General features: G+C 45.5%; 1 protein-coding gene across 11 annotated transcripts in view; it reads right to left on the bottom strand.

Moving 5' to 3' along the window:
- Positions 1–17,508, bottom strand: part of SPTAN1 (spectrin alpha, non-erythrocytic 1) — an 84,696-nt gene that overhangs the window by 28,124 nt on the left and 39,064 nt on the right. For 7 of the 11 annotated variants that reach the window (XM_075905913.1, XM_075905909.1, XM_075905915.1 and 4 more), the window contains 15 exons: positions 16,471–16,575; positions 14,880–14,900; positions 14,375–14,410; positions 13,100–13,147; positions 11,429–11,520; positions 7,172–7,316; positions 6,468–6,649; positions 6,211–6,310; positions 5,781–5,978; positions 5,516–5,662; positions 4,944–5,047; positions 4,638–4,800; positions 4,202–4,216; positions 688–819; positions 184–321 (listed from right to left, as the gene is read on the bottom strand). In XM_075905913.1, coding sequence (XP_075762028.1) covers positions 184–321; positions 688–819; positions 4,202–4,216; positions 4,638–4,800; positions 4,944–5,047; positions 5,516–5,662; positions 5,781–5,978; positions 6,211–6,310; positions 6,468–6,649; positions 7,172–7,316; positions 11,429–11,520; positions 13,100–13,147; positions 14,375–14,410; positions 14,880–14,900; positions 16,471–16,575 — 1,626 coding nt within the window. The remainder of the gene's footprint in view (positions 1–183; positions 322–687; positions 820–4,201; positions 4,217–4,637; positions 4,801–4,943; positions 5,048–5,515; positions 5,663–5,780; positions 5,979–6,210; positions 6,311–6,467; positions 6,650–7,171; positions 7,317–11,428; positions 11,521–13,099; positions 13,148–14,374; positions 14,411–14,879; positions 14,901–16,470; positions 16,576–17,508) is intronic. The other 4 variants (XM_075905911.1, XM_075905917.1, XM_075905916.1 and 1 more) reach the window with 1 other exon arrangement.

Raw genomic sequence — 17,508 nt, 5'->3', positions numbered from 1 at the left:
AAGTATTTGTTTTTTTATTCTCAAATTTTCTACTGAAGAATCATTTTTGTAGAGGAAACTTTAGCTCTGTTGCTGGCATGAAAAAGTTTTTTGGAGCACATCATGCGTCAGCAAAAGGTACCAGTTTAGAGAAACTGCAGTCATTTCAGAATTTGTAATCGCCAATCCAAAGTGGACAGGTACCTCTGACAGCCAGAAGTCAAAATCCTTGATTCCAGTGTTGAAATTCTGCTGTTTGTTGGCTTCTTTCAGCTTCTGACTCTTCTCTGCTGATTTCTGCACCAGGAACTGCCATTGATCAGTCAGAGCAGCTAAACGTGCCTGTTACAAAAAGGAGAAATAAATGTACAGAAGCAAAACAAAATTCCTAACACACGTAGCAAAGGAACACACAGTATACTTTTGGCTGCTGCTTCAGTAACTACAGATGATGCAGTTACTCAGAAAATTCTTCACTGTCTGCCTCTCCATTTCACTTTTGTATTCTGACAGAAGAATCAGAAATTATTACTCATTCCCAAGCAGAATGGGACAAAATAATTTTAATGAAAAGATACTGTATAAACAAGGAAATTTAAAAAATAGCTTCGACAAAAGGAAATACTTTACCTTATTTTAAGAAAAATGTAACTATAGAATCAGTTGAAGGTGATGTGTCATTAACTCTTCTATGCGTGCTATACCCACCTTCACTGCATCCTCACTGCCAGCACATGCTCCCCGATCAATGAGAGAATTTCCCATGTCAATGACTCCACGGATCCGGTCTGCATTGGCATGAAGTTCAGCTTCGAAGGCCTGGTGTTTCTGGTGTTTGCTCTGAATGCATCAAAAACAAAGCTATTAAGGACTGAACATTGGCTCCTAAATTATTCTCATGGGTTGAGAAGAGACTAAAGGATTTTCTGCATAGACAGGGTTGGAAGGCAAGTAGTTTATGTGTAGTCTAATTTGGGGAAATACTTAATTGTTTTATGTAAAGATCATAAAAATTCAAATCTGTTTAGGCATTTACCTCACATTAACCACTTGCACTCTCTCTCAGTCTTACTAAATGATCATTAGGCTGTTTTTGAACCAGCATGTCTGCCTGTGAATGGACATCTATGCTGAGGTTCCTTTATCAGCATAGATCTCCTACATTTTAAAGGGGGCTGCAACGCATTTCTATGGTTAAATTTTGCTAGTCTCCAAATATGGATTTCTGGATTACATAGCTCCTCTAAAAATACTTTGTATACTCTGAACATAGTGGCCCTAAACTAATCTCTTCTAGAGGCTGATGACTTTTCCTATCCAACTCTCTGGGTCAGGATGAAAAAAGCCCCAGCCTGACCTGCATCTCTTCTGCATAGCTTTCATATTAGAAGACAGAGTTATCATCCAACTAAATCACAGTAAACTTCCAATAATCCGGCATCTTTAGGACCCACGGGATGCCAGATTATCAGATATGCCACACTATCGGAAGGGGGGGCTATGAGGAGTTTGGGGTGGAGGGGAATAGGGGGGCGGTGCTGCGGGACCAACCCAGCAACACCCCAGCTGCTCTGCCCCAGGCGTCCCCAAGTCAGCCGCTGCTGAAACTGACCAGCGGCTGACTCCGGGAAGCCCAGGGCAGAGTAGCTCCAATTGTCTGGCTGCCTGGAGCACTTTCGGGTTCCAGGTGGTGCCAGGCTATCAGGCATGCTGGACCACTAGATGCCGGACAACTGGAGTTTTACAGTATATGGTAAAACAATGAGGAAAACATAGTTAAGCAACTCAAAGCTATGTAAGAAACAATACTTTGCTATTTATTGAAATTTTCTTCACTGAAAATTGAAGGCACCATGAGAACAACAGGAGCCACAGGAAGGTAGTTAATGAACAGTTTTCTATCAAATTCATCCATTATGAGCATAAACAATGGGACAAAAATGACAAGACATTCTTTACAAGAATCAATTCCACATGCTAGTAACACAGACAAAATACACTGCCCTGAGGAAGAATGGAAGGGAAGGTGACTGTTAGAATTAAAATAAAACAAGGAAAATGTACAACACTCATGAAAAATTCTGCATGGCCTGCTTATTTCAGAAACTGCTAGTGCTGAAAGCTGTGATTACATAGTATAGTAGCCAAGATCCACCCATTTCTTGGCATGATAAATTAATTATGGTGGCGAATGAAATAACTTCTCATAGCACAAAATATCAATTACCACCAAAACAAAATGGCACTCTACGAAAATGACAGGTGACATTTTTGCTCGAGTAGTCAATATACAGCGAGTAAAGTCTCCACGGCCAGAAGTACCAACACTGCTTCTTGCACTTTGTGCCCTTCCCTCCATACCCTAGTCCAGGAGTGGGCAATAATTTTTAATGGGGGGACCACTCCAAGTTTTTGGCAAGTAGTCAAGGGCCACATTTCTATGGAGAGGGTGAGGGGGGGTCTGGGATGGAGGTTGGGTGCAGAAGGGAACTTGAGGTAGGGGACTAGGGTGCAAGAGGGGATGTGGGGTCTGAGACTGAGTTTGGGTGAAGAAGGGGGCTATGATCTGTGGCAGGGCTTGGGGTGCACAGTCCAGGAGGGGGTAAAAGGGTGCAGACGAGGAATCTGGCCTGTGGGAGGGCTATAGGAGGCAATGCAGGATCTGGGGGGGAGTTATGACCTGGAAGAAGGGGTAAAGGTGAGTAGCGTGATGGCCTGGGGCAGGTAGTTAAGAGGGGAGAAAAGAGGTGGGATGCCAGAGGCAGACTCTGGCTGGGAGGTGCTTACTAAGGCAGTTCCTAGTCAGCAGATCTGCAGAAACCGGAGGCAGACTGACTGCTGCAGTCCGAGGCTGTTGGCTGCCTCACCTGGCTCAGCTCTGGGCATGGGAGTGTGGGGGAAGGGAGAGATACTTCCCCCACTGCCTCTGCCCCAGAAAAATTTCTCAGCTCCTATTGGCCAGAAACTGGCCAATGGGAGATGATAAATTTTGCTGGGGGGGAAGGGGCGTGGGCAACATGTGAAGACTACCTCCTTCCTCCCCAGCCATCTAGAGCTGAAAGCAGCTGGCTGTTTAAAGCATGAGCTGTTCTCCGCCTAAGGGTTTAGTCAGGTGGCCGTAGGCTGGATCCAGTGGCTTAACGGGCTGCATCCGGCCCACTGGCGGCCTCTTGCCCACCCCTGCCCTAATCATTCCTCTAACCTTTTCTGAGGACAGGGTAAAGAATTCTCCTTCTAGGAGTCTTTACCATTCCCATCAGCCATCTGCATATTTTCTGTTCTGCAATTTTCTTCTACTTCTTCCACATTGCCATCCTGCAAGCTGTAGGCCAGTGGTCCCCAACCTTTAGAGGCTCCCGGGCGCCCAGGGGCGGGGCCACTCACGCACCGGGCGCCCAGGGGCGGGGCCACTCACACCGGGCGCCCAGGGGGTGGGGCTGCGCATCCTGGGGCACGCCAGGGGCGGGGATGCTCTTGCACCCGGCGCCGGCATGTGCCCCAGGGCTGGGGCCGCCCGAGCCGCGCGCCTGGGGCCAGCGCCGGCACCGCACGTGCCCCGGGGCTGGGGCTGCCCGAGTGCCGCGCACCAGGCGCCGGTGCGTGTTGTGCGCCTGGGGCCGGTGCCTCCAGTGCGCCGCCGGCCCAGGTTGTCAGTGGGCGCACACAAATGCCCCGGCGGGCACCCTGGCGCCCACGAGCACCGCGTTGGGGACCACTGCTGTAGGCAATGTGGATCTCCCAGTTTCACTTCAGAATCTTTGACTTCAGAAACAAATTAGTGGAATTGACATCACATGGCCATGAGTTAACCACCACAGGTCTACATCCAGTGGAAATGAGAACAAGGAATGTCCAGTAGCCAAATATTTGAAAAAGGAGTAAGACAGTACATATTTCTGTTTTCTTATGAGACTCCCCTTAAAGAATTAATACCATACCATAAATTAAACAGATCATGCAGAACACACCTGCAACACAAATACAGAAGTAAATAGTGTTCAAGAGGTATTAACTAAACAAAAAAGCCACAACCAAGAACACCGAGGCCTATGGTAACATCTGTTTGGAGGTCAATGAATATTAGAAAATGGAAAAGTAACTTGATGGATGAATGAATGGATGGAGCAACAGACTGAATGCAACCAGACCATGTGCTCACATACAATCTGTACAGAGGAACAAACACATACCATGGACAGTCCAACCAAACTACACAACTTACCAGAAGTTTGGAAAGCTATAAAACAGATCAAGAAGAGAAGAGGTTCAGTGCAGTCATACTGATTTACATATCAGTATTAAAATACAGGAAATTATTTAAAGAGTTTTTCTTTAATAATCAAAAATTGATGAAGATCAGCCTCTTAAGATAGTAAGTGGAGGTAGGACATAAGGGACAAAAGAGAAATTCTTAAGTCACTGGGGAGAAGAGAGGAGGTTTTATCAAATTTACACTAGAGCATAAGTGCCAAGAGATTTATATGATTTCAGGTAGCATGTTGATATTACATAATTTTATTACATTTTCTTTAGAAGATTCATTCCTTTAACAACAAATTGGAATGTGTTTGTGCACATCCTGTCACGAGCAACAGGATATGCCACATAGAATTAAACTTCCATTCTATTTGACTTTCTTGGTCAAATAATTTATTCACCTGTATGTTTGTAGGATCTTTATAGGATTCATCACTTGCAGTTTGGAGTTTTTCACTAATCCAAGCCTCTATTTCATCAACATCACGACTGAACTGCTGGAGGGTCTGTGATTCTCCCAGTTTTGACCTCTTCTCAATCATCTGAGCTTTCAAACGACGCCACCTGTACATAATGAGAGATATGATTCATCAGAACCTGTGAGATTAGGTATGAAGGAGGAGACTATGTACTATCATGATAACTACAAATTATCTCTAAAGAAGTTCTTTTCACTGCTGATTTAACAACAAAAATAGTACACCAACCTGTCCAGAACCTCATTGCGTCTGTTAGAAATGACCCCTTTAGCATAGTGATCAGCAGAAATTAGCTGGTCAGCAAACGATTGAAGGGCAGCAATTTTCTCTTCCTGTTCAAAATAAAATAATACAAGTGGATTCCGGCACCTCTACCCCCCACTGCATCAGAAGGCTGAAATCTTGTTAATATGAGTTTAAAAGAATAATCAGCCCTGTGTCAGGACAAGCAGAAAGCCACTTCAGAGCAAGTGGGAGATCCTGCAGATCATACACAGAGAAGAAAGTTCCTCTGGTCTCTGTGCCAGAATTACAGAGGAATTTCTCTCAAACAGAAAGAGCTCTTCCAGTATTTAAAGAAAGTGGAGAAACACTGATTTTTTTTTCAGTGTAAGGATATCCAATAAAAAAACAAAGTCACTTTGCTTCTTCACAAAAAATATGCTGTACAACGATTCATGCTGCTCTAGTTAAGTAAATACCTATTAGTCTATTGCATTGCTGAGCTTCAAAAAAACAGTTCAGGTGCTAAAGGTAAAATAAAATTAAACAGCTGTCCCTCTCTTGGATACATCTCTAACCTGGACATTGATTGCTTTATCAAAGTCTTCATGTTTCTTGATGAGAGCCTCCACACTGTCTAAGGAATCTCCTTTATCTTCTGTGTTCAAGAAAGCCTCCCGGGCAGCCATCCAGTTCTCTGCTTGTTCACAATCCCGATGAAACAGCTAAAGAGAAGGAACACGGGCAGAAGATGACAGACCAGTGAGTGCTGCCCAATGATGGAAGACAGATACATTTCCTTAAGAAAGGATATTGTTTTAAAAGAAAAAAGCAGCAAAGTACCTGTAGTTCTAGACACTGGTCCAGCATCATTCTACGTTGGATCCAGGCTTTCTCCAAGTCTGCCCGTTCTTGATCTAGAATATCTAGTTTTTCCTTGATGTCTGGGCTGGCATAGTGTCCACGAGCCAATAGTTGTTGCCCAAATTGCTCAAATGCCTGGAAAGTGCCAGCCCTAGCATCTATTTCAGTGCGATGTTCCTGATGGTGGAGAGGGGTGGGGGAGGAGAGGAAGCAGGAGGGAAAAGAAGAGAGTTAACAACAAGAAGCAGAAAGCTAAACTGTGAGAAAGGACATGATCAGTTTAGTCTTGGAAACAAATGGGGTTAGAAAAAACACTCTGTTGAACGAGATTACTATCAAAATACGCAAAATTGATTTTAACAGTGAATGTGCACACCTATTGAAAAATGCTGAGGGCTCTTTCACATACCTGGTGTCTCTCCAATAAAGCCTCAGCTCCAGTCACATCCTTTGCCAGTTCATCTGAGGACACTAATCCCCGGATTCCATTGATCCAAGACATGAGGTCCCTGTAAACACAAAAGTAACCAAACAATGGTGGGTTTTTTTGCAGCAAGGCTGACTAGTTATCTTTCACCACTCCACAAGCATTTAGTCTGTGTCATATACAATATGCACTTATGTTAAAGTGATAGTGGGATCAGGGATTTTATCTTTTTAATTTACCTGAAATCACTGAGGAAACGTTGCAGGTCATGAGAGTCCCCAAGTTTCTCTTTACGCTGGTCAGCCCGTTTCCCCAGACTATTCCAGGCCTGGTTTAGTTCAGTACATTTTTCTTGGAGGTCTTCAGCAGATTCTGGGTGTGACTGAATCAGGCGCTCAGCAGTCTCACCTAAGGAGTTCACCTGGCAATAAAGGAGGAGGAGTGGGAAGGAAGTCAGGGAACCTCTTTTGCAGTATGAGTTGAACCAGTGTGGTCTAGGACACTGGTTTGGCAACACATTGTTGGACTAGAGAATCCCAGCAGCAGAGGTTGCTGGTGGCTCAGAGTGGAGCCAGCCAGCAGGGCCAGTGGAGCACTAGAGCACACAGTCGGCAGGGCCATTTGGAGCTTCAGTAGGGGCAGTGGAACCTGCAGCCAGTGGGGCAGCATGGAGTCCAGTGGGGCTGCCAGAAGCTCTGGCACAGCTGCCTCAACTCAGAGCCAGGAACTCCATCAGGGCTTGTGCAGACTGTGGGACCAAGAGGCTGTGAGAAGAGGAGCACAGTGTGGAGGTTGGCACCCCACGCCTCCTCCCAGACTACCTCTGGTCTAGCAAATTCTCTTGTCCAGGACCATCAGGTTCCCACGGTGCCAGACCAGAGCGGCACAACCTGCACTACTACAAAAAGCAAGTAATCCCTGTGCTCTGGCATTTTCATCTGACCTTGTCTCCAAGAGCTGCTAAGTCTCTCTCAAAGCCTTCATGCTTGCGCTGCAGGGCCTGCACACTGGCCAGGTCATGTCCATAGTTGTCCGTATTCAATGCCTGATTCTTTTCTTCAATCCATTCCTTTGTTTCATCGGCATCTCTGGTTGAGGGGGAAAAAAAGTACTGAAATGAACAACATGCTAGAGTCTTATCAAACTCCAGGTAGTCTGTTTCCTAGAATCACATGACTGGAAGGGAGCTTGAAAAGTCATCTGGTCTAGTCCTCTGCCCTCATTGCAGGACTAAGTATTAACTAGACTGGCGTGGGAAGCTTTTTGGCCAAGGGCTACATCAGGGTATGGAATTGTGTAGAGGACCATGAATGCTCAAAATTGGAGTTGGGGTATGGGAAGGGGTGAGGGCTTCAACTGGAGTTGCAGGTTCTGGGAAGTCTGGAGTAGGGATGTAAAAGTATAGTTGATTAACTGATAAGCAAAAGCTTATAGGTTAATGCTATAAACTACATGCACTGCTCCCCTCCCCCCCCACTTGCCAGTAAATTATTTAGCAGGCTGATCAGCAACACTGTAGCTCTGCATTTAAAGCGTATTAGACACCGGGCAGGCAGGCAGCCCAGCTCACCGAATCTGAGAGCTCAGACCACTCCCTAGACAGAGCTGCTGTCACCCCATGCTGCTGTCTCTTTATCAAAGGCAGCAGCACAGGGTAAAAGGCAGCCGGTCCGCAAGGGGAGCTGTTTTTTAAACTGGCTCCCATTGTGGACCAGCTCCCACCTAGCAGCCTGTGCTGCTGTCTCAGATATGTAGCAGAGGAAAGTGGAAGGGGTTTTTTCTGGAGTAAGGGCAGAGAGCACTGGCTGCTGGCCCCACCCCCGGGGACTACAGAATAGTCCACTAACGAATAAGAATTCTTGAGATTACTCAACTATTCAATTGACCAATATTTAACATCTCTAATCTGGAGTACAAGGAGTACTTGGGGTGCAGACCCCAGGTTGTACTTACCTCAAGCAGCTCCTAGAAGCAGTAGCAGTATGTGCCCCTCCCAGCTAGTTCCCATGCAGCGGTGCAGCCAGGCACCTCTCCCCCTCTCTGCAGACACTGCCCCCACAGTTCATTGCCCGCAGTTCCCAGCCAATGGGAGCTCAGGGATGGTCCTTGAGATAGAGGCAATGCCTGAAACCCTCTGACTGCCCCTATGCATAAGAGCCAGCTGGAAGGTGGCCATGCTACCGCTTCCAGAAGCTGCAGCACGGGTGGAGAAGGGCAAGCCCCAGACCCAACTCACCAGATGGACTTTGAAGGCAGGATTAAAATGGCTGATGGACCAAATGCAGCATGTGAGATGTAGTTTTCCCACCTTTGATCTAGACCATAATTGACAGGTGTTTGTCTAACCTGAGTCTAAATAGGGTCTTAAGTTTGGTGTCCAACCGGTTCTGAAGCAGTAGGCACTATAGTGACTATTGCTATAGCCAGGGCTCGACAAATTCTGGAAAACCCTACTCGCCAGACAAAAAAGGGACTCGCCACCCTCCCCCCCAAAAAGCGTTTTTTTAATAGCATAAATTCCTAATAAGAATAAGAGCAGTAATTACTAATAAGTTATTAATATCTCATAAACCTCTACCTTTTCTCTCTGCTGCCATGTCGCCTCCCCTTGCTCCATCAGCTCCTCTGGCGCCTGCTGCCCCCTCAACCCCTCACCCTCCCATGCTGTCCTGACTCCTGCCCTTCCCACTGCCCTCAGCCTTCCTGAGACCTGCTCCCCTCCACCAGCCCTTCTCTCCCCCGTGTCCACTCCTCCAGTAGCCCCACTCTGATCATGTGAGCTACCCCTCCTCATCCCCTCTCCTAACACCTCCCTCTACACACCTGCCCTGCCTCTCTCCTCTGGTGCTGGTCCCTCCCCTGCAGGTGTCTCCCCTTCTGCTTCACCCCCAGAATCCCCTGGCACCTGCACCCTCCTGGTGCCCCCCCTTCCCTCACTGCTTCTGCCCCCTTTGCTCTCTCTTTCCCTGATGCCCACCCCCTCACCACTCTCTGCCCCCGTTCCCCTCATGCCCCTGTGCCCTCACACGACTTGCTCCATCCCCGCCTTCCTCATGCCCACTCCTTCTTTCTAGCCTTCTCCCAGCACCTCCCCGCCTCCTCTAGCCCCCAGTGCCCTTACTCTCTCCTCTCCCAGCATCACCCTGTCTCCCCCCCACTGACCTCACCTCCTGCCCGTTGCCTGCACTTGGCTCCCTGGCATTTGTCTCTCCTGCACCCCTGTCCCTTGGTGCCTTCCCCTTTCTTCTTCTTCTCCTGACCTCCTCCCCTCAGCACAAGCCCCTTCCCCATATTTTTCCCCTTCCCTCCCCACAGTCCAGCCTAGCCCAGCCCCGTCCCCTCTTAAGTGTTTTGCTGCCCCAAGCAAAACATTTTTGGCCGCCGCCCCCTTTTTTGTTGTCTTTTACACATTTGCATTTTGCAATGGGTTTTTTTGTGTTTTTCATTTTTGTCCCAGCATTTTAGCCCTATAAATAGCAAATAGCATTTTCATTTTTTTTTTCATAAAGGCAAAGGCGTTTCAAGTGAACTCCTCCTTTCATTCGCTGCTGGATCACAGCAGCCTTTTGCCTGCCCTGTCCAGCACCTCCCTATGGACAGGCACCCCTCACTCCCAACCCACAGGGGAAACAGGGTGCAGGGACAGCACAGAGCCAGAGGGGTGCAGGGAACAGTGGAGGGAGAGTACAGGGATGGCACGGGGAATGGGAGGCACAGAGCCAGAGGGACACGGGGTGTGGTGGAGGCACGGGGAATGGGATGAGGGGAACGGGAGGGGCAGAGGGATCGGGGTCGAGGGGCAGTGTAGGGAATGGGCAGCACAGAGCTGGTGGGGCAGGGATTGGGGGGGGGGGGGAGCAGAGTACAAGGGTGGTGGAGAGCCAGAGGGTCACAGGGAAGAGGGAGAGCAGGGGATCCGGGGTACAGGGGCGGCGCGGGGAATGGGCGGCGCAGAGACAAAGCGGCGCAGGGTGGGTGTAGCGAGCCGGGCGGTCGGCCGAGAGCAGTCTCTCACCGGCGAGGGGGTTGGGTCCATGGCAGGACTGGAGCCGGTGGGGCGGGGCCTGGCTGCGCTGCAGCCAGCTCTCAGGGCCACGCAGTCGGAGCCGGGCTGCCGCGGCCCTTTAAAATCAGCGGGGCCATGTCACGCTGGCATTTGCCGGCATCCCACCCTCTGGCTCGTGCCCCACCTCCTTGCGCCAGAGTTGCACACAGGCAGCCTGGCACTGAGAATCACTGCACTTCCGCCTTCCCGGCGGCGCTCTGCTCCTCCGCCTGGCCGGCGGATCGGATGGGGCCGCGCAGCCCATAGTGCGGGCTTTGGGCAGCCCGTCACAACTGCCCACCAGGCCATTCCACCCCTGCACTCGCCAGCTGATAAAATCTACTTGCCATGGGCGAGTGCATTTGTCGAGCCCTGGCTATAGCAAACAAGCAACACTCAACGGGCCAAATAATCACATGTGGCTAGAGGCTAACATTTTGGAGACCATGGGTCTTAAGTATCTAATACCATATATATGAATGAATGAATAGAAATTATTGAGAGTTGTGGAAAAGACAGGGATAGAGGCTGGCATTTGTTGGGCTGACAACAACTTAGCTGCAGAGGTAAAAATAGTGTTGGTGGCGGAATGTGCAGACAAAGCAGAAGCAAGGAGATAGAGCTGTGGGTGGGTCGTGAAATTCAAGTGTTTAGAAGTCTGCTACTAGCTGTGCCAAATAATTGACGGGTGAACTGCAACTCTGATAGCCAGCTGGCAAAGGGAGAGAGAAAAGAAAGCTGATGAGAGCAAGTCTAGAGTGAGAAAGGGAATTGTATGATAGCAGCATTGCAACCCTTTTAAAGAATTTTGCTGATCTGAAAATAAAGGTTTTAAGTAGAATCCCACACTGGGTTTCCACACTGCTATGTGACAAAGGCATCTTGTAATACCAGTGTGTCACCAATAAAGCTAAGATGGCCTTTTTTTAATTATAAATTTTAATACAAACTACAGATTAAAGAACTAGTCTTCATCATGGATCAGATTCAATTTCCATTGAAGTAAATGGTCTGGAGATATTGGACAAGGCCTTATGCGAGCTTGTGTGTGCGCTCTTAAAAATAATATTTTCACATTAAACCGAACAAAAATTGTATGAAAAAATAAAAGCACCACTAAAACATGGGATGTACCTAAGATAGTGTGCTTCTCACCTGTGAAATCTCTGAACTTCATGGGCACTACCCAGCAGCTGGCTTCGCTCCTCTGCCATCTGCTGCAGAGATCTCCAGCGCTCATTTAATTCCTGAAAATGAAAAATGGAAATGAAGTCTCAGTACTGCAGCTGATACTGACAAGTTAAACAACTTTATGCACTTATTTCTTCTTTAAAAAAAGATAATTTTGTTACTCCACGTCACAGTAAACAACAAAACTTCACAACCTAAAATGTAAAACCAGTAAAGTTTTATTTTCAAGTATTTTGCTCATTGTGCTAGTATGGATACACTCCTTAAGGTATTAACGGTGCCTGAAATTCTCTTTAAAAGAAAAGGAAAAGGGAAAAGTCCCTATGCAGATTTCTTTTCAGAAGAGATTCACATTTTAAGCATGGTTCTCCAACTTTTTCATTCCATAGATCCCTTTGTGGAAACAACATCCTCTTGTGCTTCTTAACACCGCTGCCTCTCCATTTTGGCTCTCTAAAGGTTTCATTCCATAAATCTACTGAAAAGGCTCAATGGAACACTGACAGTGCACGAACAATAGTCAGAAAAATGCCACTTTAAACAGATTATGGCAGAAAAAGGTAATCTTTCTAAAAATGTTACTGTTAGTGCTTTAAGACCACATAAGCAAACTACTTAAGAAGAGTGGGTGGTGGGAAATGAGCTCAGAAGAAGGATAAAGTTATCTTTGAGGACATCTGCAGGTTATCCATACACACCCACCCACTACCGGATTTCCATTTGCTGCTTTGATTACAGAAAAATGCACTGGTTCAAGAAACTGTATGTAAAGTTGTGTTTCTTCAAGCCATGAAAGCAGGTAACTTTATGGTATGTATGTGCATCAAGCCCCTGTGTATTCTGAGTAGGGATGTTAAGGACTAGTCAACTACCCAATAAGCAAGTGCTTATCGGATAGTCAGTCAACTAGTTGATTTCCCCCCCCACACCCTCTATCAGATAGAGGCAGCAAAAAGGGGGAGTAGGAAAGAAGGGGCACTTCAAAGTGGAAGCACTGCACAGCTGAGTCTGGCATCAGCTATGCGGAGCTGCCGGGCATGGAACCTGGTGTCAGCTGTTGACTCCCCAGCTGATCCCGGGCTCCAGCGCGGCATTTCCGCACAACCTGGGATCAGCTGGGGAGTCCCCAACTGACCTGGGCTTCTGGGGAAATGCCACACAACCACAGTCAGCTGGGGAGTCCCCAGCTGATCCTGAGTTCCACGTGGCATTTCAAAGCAGCAGCACAGCTTGGAGCCCGGGGGGGGGAGGGGGTGTCAGCAGAGGTCAGCTCCATGCTGCGCTGCCGCTTTGAAATGTGCAAGAGCCCCCGCTAGGGACTCTTGCACATTTCAAAGCTGGCATGTCGCGTGCAGCCTGGAGTCAGCGGGCCTTGGCCCTTGGCTGCACGCAGAGTTGTGGGCTCTTGTACATTTCAAAGGAGGAATGTGGAAGTGTCCATTGACTAACTCAACTAGTAAAATAACCAATAGTTAACATCCCTATTTCTGAGAAGCAGTTGCTGCAAGTTAGCATTCATCTTAACATGTTTATTAAAAGGAAACAGAACAGGAAGGCAGAGTGTTCAACAGAAAAGAAGGTGATGGGAAAAAGCTGTTACTTTTGACTGAGAAGACAACACAAATGCACACTTACCTTGATGGAATTAAATGTGGCTACTGTGTGCACCATCATACGTGCAGACTATGTAGAGAAAAAGCAGAAATAGTAAAAAAAAAAAAAAAATCTAGCAGTTACATTCCTATTTATTGATCAAGTCTCATACCGAACAAAAAAAAAAAAATTCAGACACCAACACACTAAAAGGGTGTCACAGGGAGGAAGGGGGAAATTGTCCTCCTTGGCCTCTGATAATAGGACAAGAAGCAATGGATTTGAACGAGAGGTTTAGGTTGGACATTAGGAAAAACTTCCTAACTGTCAGGGTGGTTAAACACTGGAATAAGTTGCCTAGGGTGATTGTGGAATCTCCATCTCTGGAGATATTTAAGAGCTGGTTAAGACAGACATCAGGGATAATATAGACTGTGCTTGGACTGGACTTTATGACCTCTCGAGGTCCATTCCAGTTCTAGTATTACCAGCTAAAATATCTAACAGCAAATCTTTGTACAAAAGTAGAAATCAGTCTTGTTACAAATTATCAAATGGAAAATGTTATTTTTCTATTACTTTTCTATATATAGAAGTGCAGTTTGAGATTTCTACAGTGAGAAATATCTTGCTGAGGACCTAATACTTTATTCATCATTGTGTGCATACTTGTAAAGAAGACTAAACATTAGGTGTGTGTTTGTATTTAGATTACCTCTGAGACAGCAGCACCTGCATTGTGGCTTTATATTTTAATATAGTGTGCGGGATAATTACATCAGTTAATTTCTACTGATTAAATGTACATTATGAAAAAGCTGTGGAATAAACAACTATCCAATAACCATATCAATTCATAGTCAAGAGGGGAGAAGGACAGCACTGTACTGCTACTTATAAGGAAAGGAACGTGTGTGTTAGAAGGATTCAAGGCCCTAAGACTGGGTGGGGAACCTCAGGCCCAAGGGCCAGATGTGGCCCCCAGCTTACCTGGATATGGCCCCCAATGCTCAGGAATCCCCCTGCATTGGGGAGCCTGTGCTGGTGCTCTAGCCCCACTGCCACCCACAAGCCTGCAGCATACAAAATCTACTAGCCTGGGTCCCCCCCAAGCTCTGGTGTGGGAGGGGAATGCAAGGAGTGTCTTTTTCCTTCTCAGTCAGAATATTCTCATTTGTCTACGGCCCCTGACTGATTTTTCTGTGGGCCAGTGGTGCCTGACCCAAAAGAGATTCCCCCACCCATGCCCTAAGAGATTATGTGCAAGAATGCCATTACTTCTACTTGTTGGATGTGTCACGAAACTATCAGACCTACCTTCCAAGGAGATGCTGTCTTGGAATCAGTTTCATCCTGATTAAAAAGTGAAGGGAAAAGTTTAAAACACATTAAAAAAAAAAACAAAAAAACAAAAAAAAAAAACAGAAAATGGAAGTTAACCAATACCCTATTTCATTTTCAAGGCTCAAGATTAAATGTCTAAGATATTTATGTGCACAGAATCCTTTCAGAATTATTTTAATTTTTTTTAATGCAGTGGTTTAAATAAAGGCCCCATGAGACACTCTGCATTTAAGCCCTAGCCAGTTCAAATACAAGTATAAGAGGATGAATATATGCCAAAAGATACTTTCCTCAGTCAAATTCAGGGGGGAAATAGAGAAAAATTTAATGTTTTCCTTATCAAGAAAGAGGGTTCCGAGAGAGATGAACCATAACCCAAAAGGGAGCTCAGTCACAGGATCTCCTCCTCTATATGTCCAAACCCTCTTTCTGTTAAAGTTACAGCAAGACAGCATGCAAATATCATAACAATGCTTACCCTGGGCATACCATAGACTTCCTAAAAGGGAAAAGGAAATGGATGTTATTTTGTGGAAAAAAAAAATCTAGACAGAGCTGATTTTTTCTGAGGAAAGTTGAAGGAAATGAGACAAACAATGTAATCTACAAAGAGGAAACAAAAGTATTCTGCTATGCTGATCTTCTGTGTACCGCCAGCTGACAGAACATGCTCAAACCAAAAACTACATTATGCACCACAAGTGGCAGAGTTTTCATACTCTCAGTGAACTATGGTAATACGTTATCTCAGGATTTATAAATGAACAAGCGTTTTCAGTGCTTTTGCTGTAATTGTTGATATTGGGTAGAATTAGTTATACAAACAAAAGCAGACATGGAGAGTTAAAAAAATACAGGACTATGTAGCACTTTAAAGACTAACAAAATGGTTTATTAGCTTTCTTGGGCCAGACTCACTTCCTCAGATCAAATAGTGGAAGAAAATGGTCACAGCCATATATACCAAAGGATACAATTAAAAAAAATGAACACATATGAAGAGGACAAATCACATTTCAGAACAGAAGAGGGATGCGGGGGGGGGGGAGGGGAGGAGGAAGGTGAATGCCTGTGAGTTAGTGATATTAGAGGTGGGGAAGGGTAGATGTCTGAGTTAATAGTATTAGAGGTGATAATTGGGGAAGCTATCTTTGTAATGGGTAAGATAGCTGGAATCTTTGTTCAGCCTACTTGAGCATTTGTATTTATTCTTTTCAAAAAACTGATTGAACAGTAGAATTAATATATTCAATTAAGCAATTAATCCTTACCTCCATAAGTTCTATCAGTATTATCCAAGAAACAAGGACAGAGAGATTAAATATATTGCCCATAGCACCATTACTAAGGATGTTAAGGACTAGTCGACTATCCAATAAGCAAACGCTGCCATGATGTCTCCAAGTGGCAGTGCCACATGGAGCCCAGGGTCAGCTGGGGACTCCCTAGCTGACTCCACGTTCTGTGCGGCATTTCTGTGGAACCCAGTCAGCTGGGGAGTTCCCAGCTGATCCCGGGCTCCATGAGGCGCTGCCACTTTGAAATGCTTCACGGATTTCCATGGAAACGTCACACAGAGCCCGGGGTCAGCTGTGGACTCCCCAGCTGATCCTGGCTCTGTGCAGCATTTCAAAACAGAAGAACCCACATGAAGCCCATGGTCAGCAGGGGGGGGGGGGGGGGAAGACACACTCTAGTCGATGGAAATTCCATCAACCACTTAAATATTGATTAATTTACTAGTTAACAGCCTTAACCACTACTAGTCATGGAGAATCCACAGACTATTAATTTAGAACTTACAAATAATAAAAAATATATATATTTAAATGTATATTATTAGCACTATCAAATTATCCAAAAGCTGCTCTGATGACCAAAGCTACTTTGGGATGCCACTTTTATATCACCAACAATCTAGAAAAGAGAGTAAACAGTGAAACAGGAGTAATAAATCTTCAGCTGTAGAAGTGGAGAACAAATGGAAAAAATCAGGAGAAGAAAGGACAAAACCCCAATTCCATCAGTCTCTTATTACAAAATGCCAGCAGACCAAGACAAACACAGACCTGCTGCTGTACCGCCTGTACTTCCTCTGCCATTAGCCCTTCGGATTCCAGGTCATTTGCAACCTTATTTATGTCCTTAAGACGAGATTCATTGGCTTTCAAATCCTGCACAGAACAGCAAATATCACAGCATGAACACACGTATAAGCAAAATGCAAGGTGATAAGGTGGTTAGAGGCCTCAAAAGGCATCCAATTTATGAAGAGTAGGGTCAGTCAACAGCAGATCTACAATGCATAGAAAGTCTTCTGCCAAGAAATCCCAGTTGCCAATGTCAATGGATTAAAGAACTGGACTGTGGGAGTTTTCCATACTAAGTAAAAGTTAATCACTAGACAGTAATAGTATATCTTTTAAAACCCATTAACTACAACTTTAATTTAAACTGCATTACTGAATATACAAATTGAACAGCAGGACAAAACAATTATAAGAGATGACTGAAGATGTGATCATACAGGTCAGTAGTTCAGGCTCAGCAACAACCCATTAAATAGTTTACTGTAAAGTAGAAAAAGGGAAGGTATTTCAGAATTTCTAACTTCCTTATGAGAGCTGGCACTGAAGTCTTGAAGGTGATACATTAAGTTCAGAAGTCAATTTAGTACAAAGACATCAAGGTAACTGGCACTCATCTCACACCTGTAATGGTAAGCCAGCTCAGACTACTTGTTAGTTAATATTCAAGTTATAAATGCAACACAGCCCATACGAATAACTGGTTATTCCAAATCATTAGTCCAGAGCCTGTCACTTCTTTGCATAACATCTCAGAGCAAGAGGGAACACATTTTGAAGCTCTTTTAAATTTCATGCAAGGCAAAATTCAGCCAACATCATACATTCACCAATGGCGGCTAGAGAAAAAAAATAAAACCAACCATTCAAAGTAGAGGTCACTATTATTTCACGCCTTGTAGAACACTGTGTAGCTCAGCATGCCTGATCACTCTGCCTTTAAATAAAGGAAGGGGGAAGCTTCCCTTGTCTGGATGGAATGATAAGCATAAAGTATTCGTAAAAGTCGCTGCTACAGTC

The sequence above is a fragment of the Pelodiscus sinensis genome, chromosome 22 (genome assembly GCF_049634645.1).
Source record: "Pelodiscus sinensis isolate JC-2024 chromosome 22, ASM4963464v1, whole genome shotgun sequence".
In the NCBI taxonomy this organism is placed as follows: Eukaryota; Metazoa; Chordata; order Testudines; family Trionychidae; genus Pelodiscus; species Pelodiscus sinensis.
Note: the sequence above shows the minus strand (reverse complement) of the source record. Positions and strands in the feature narration are given on the sequence as shown.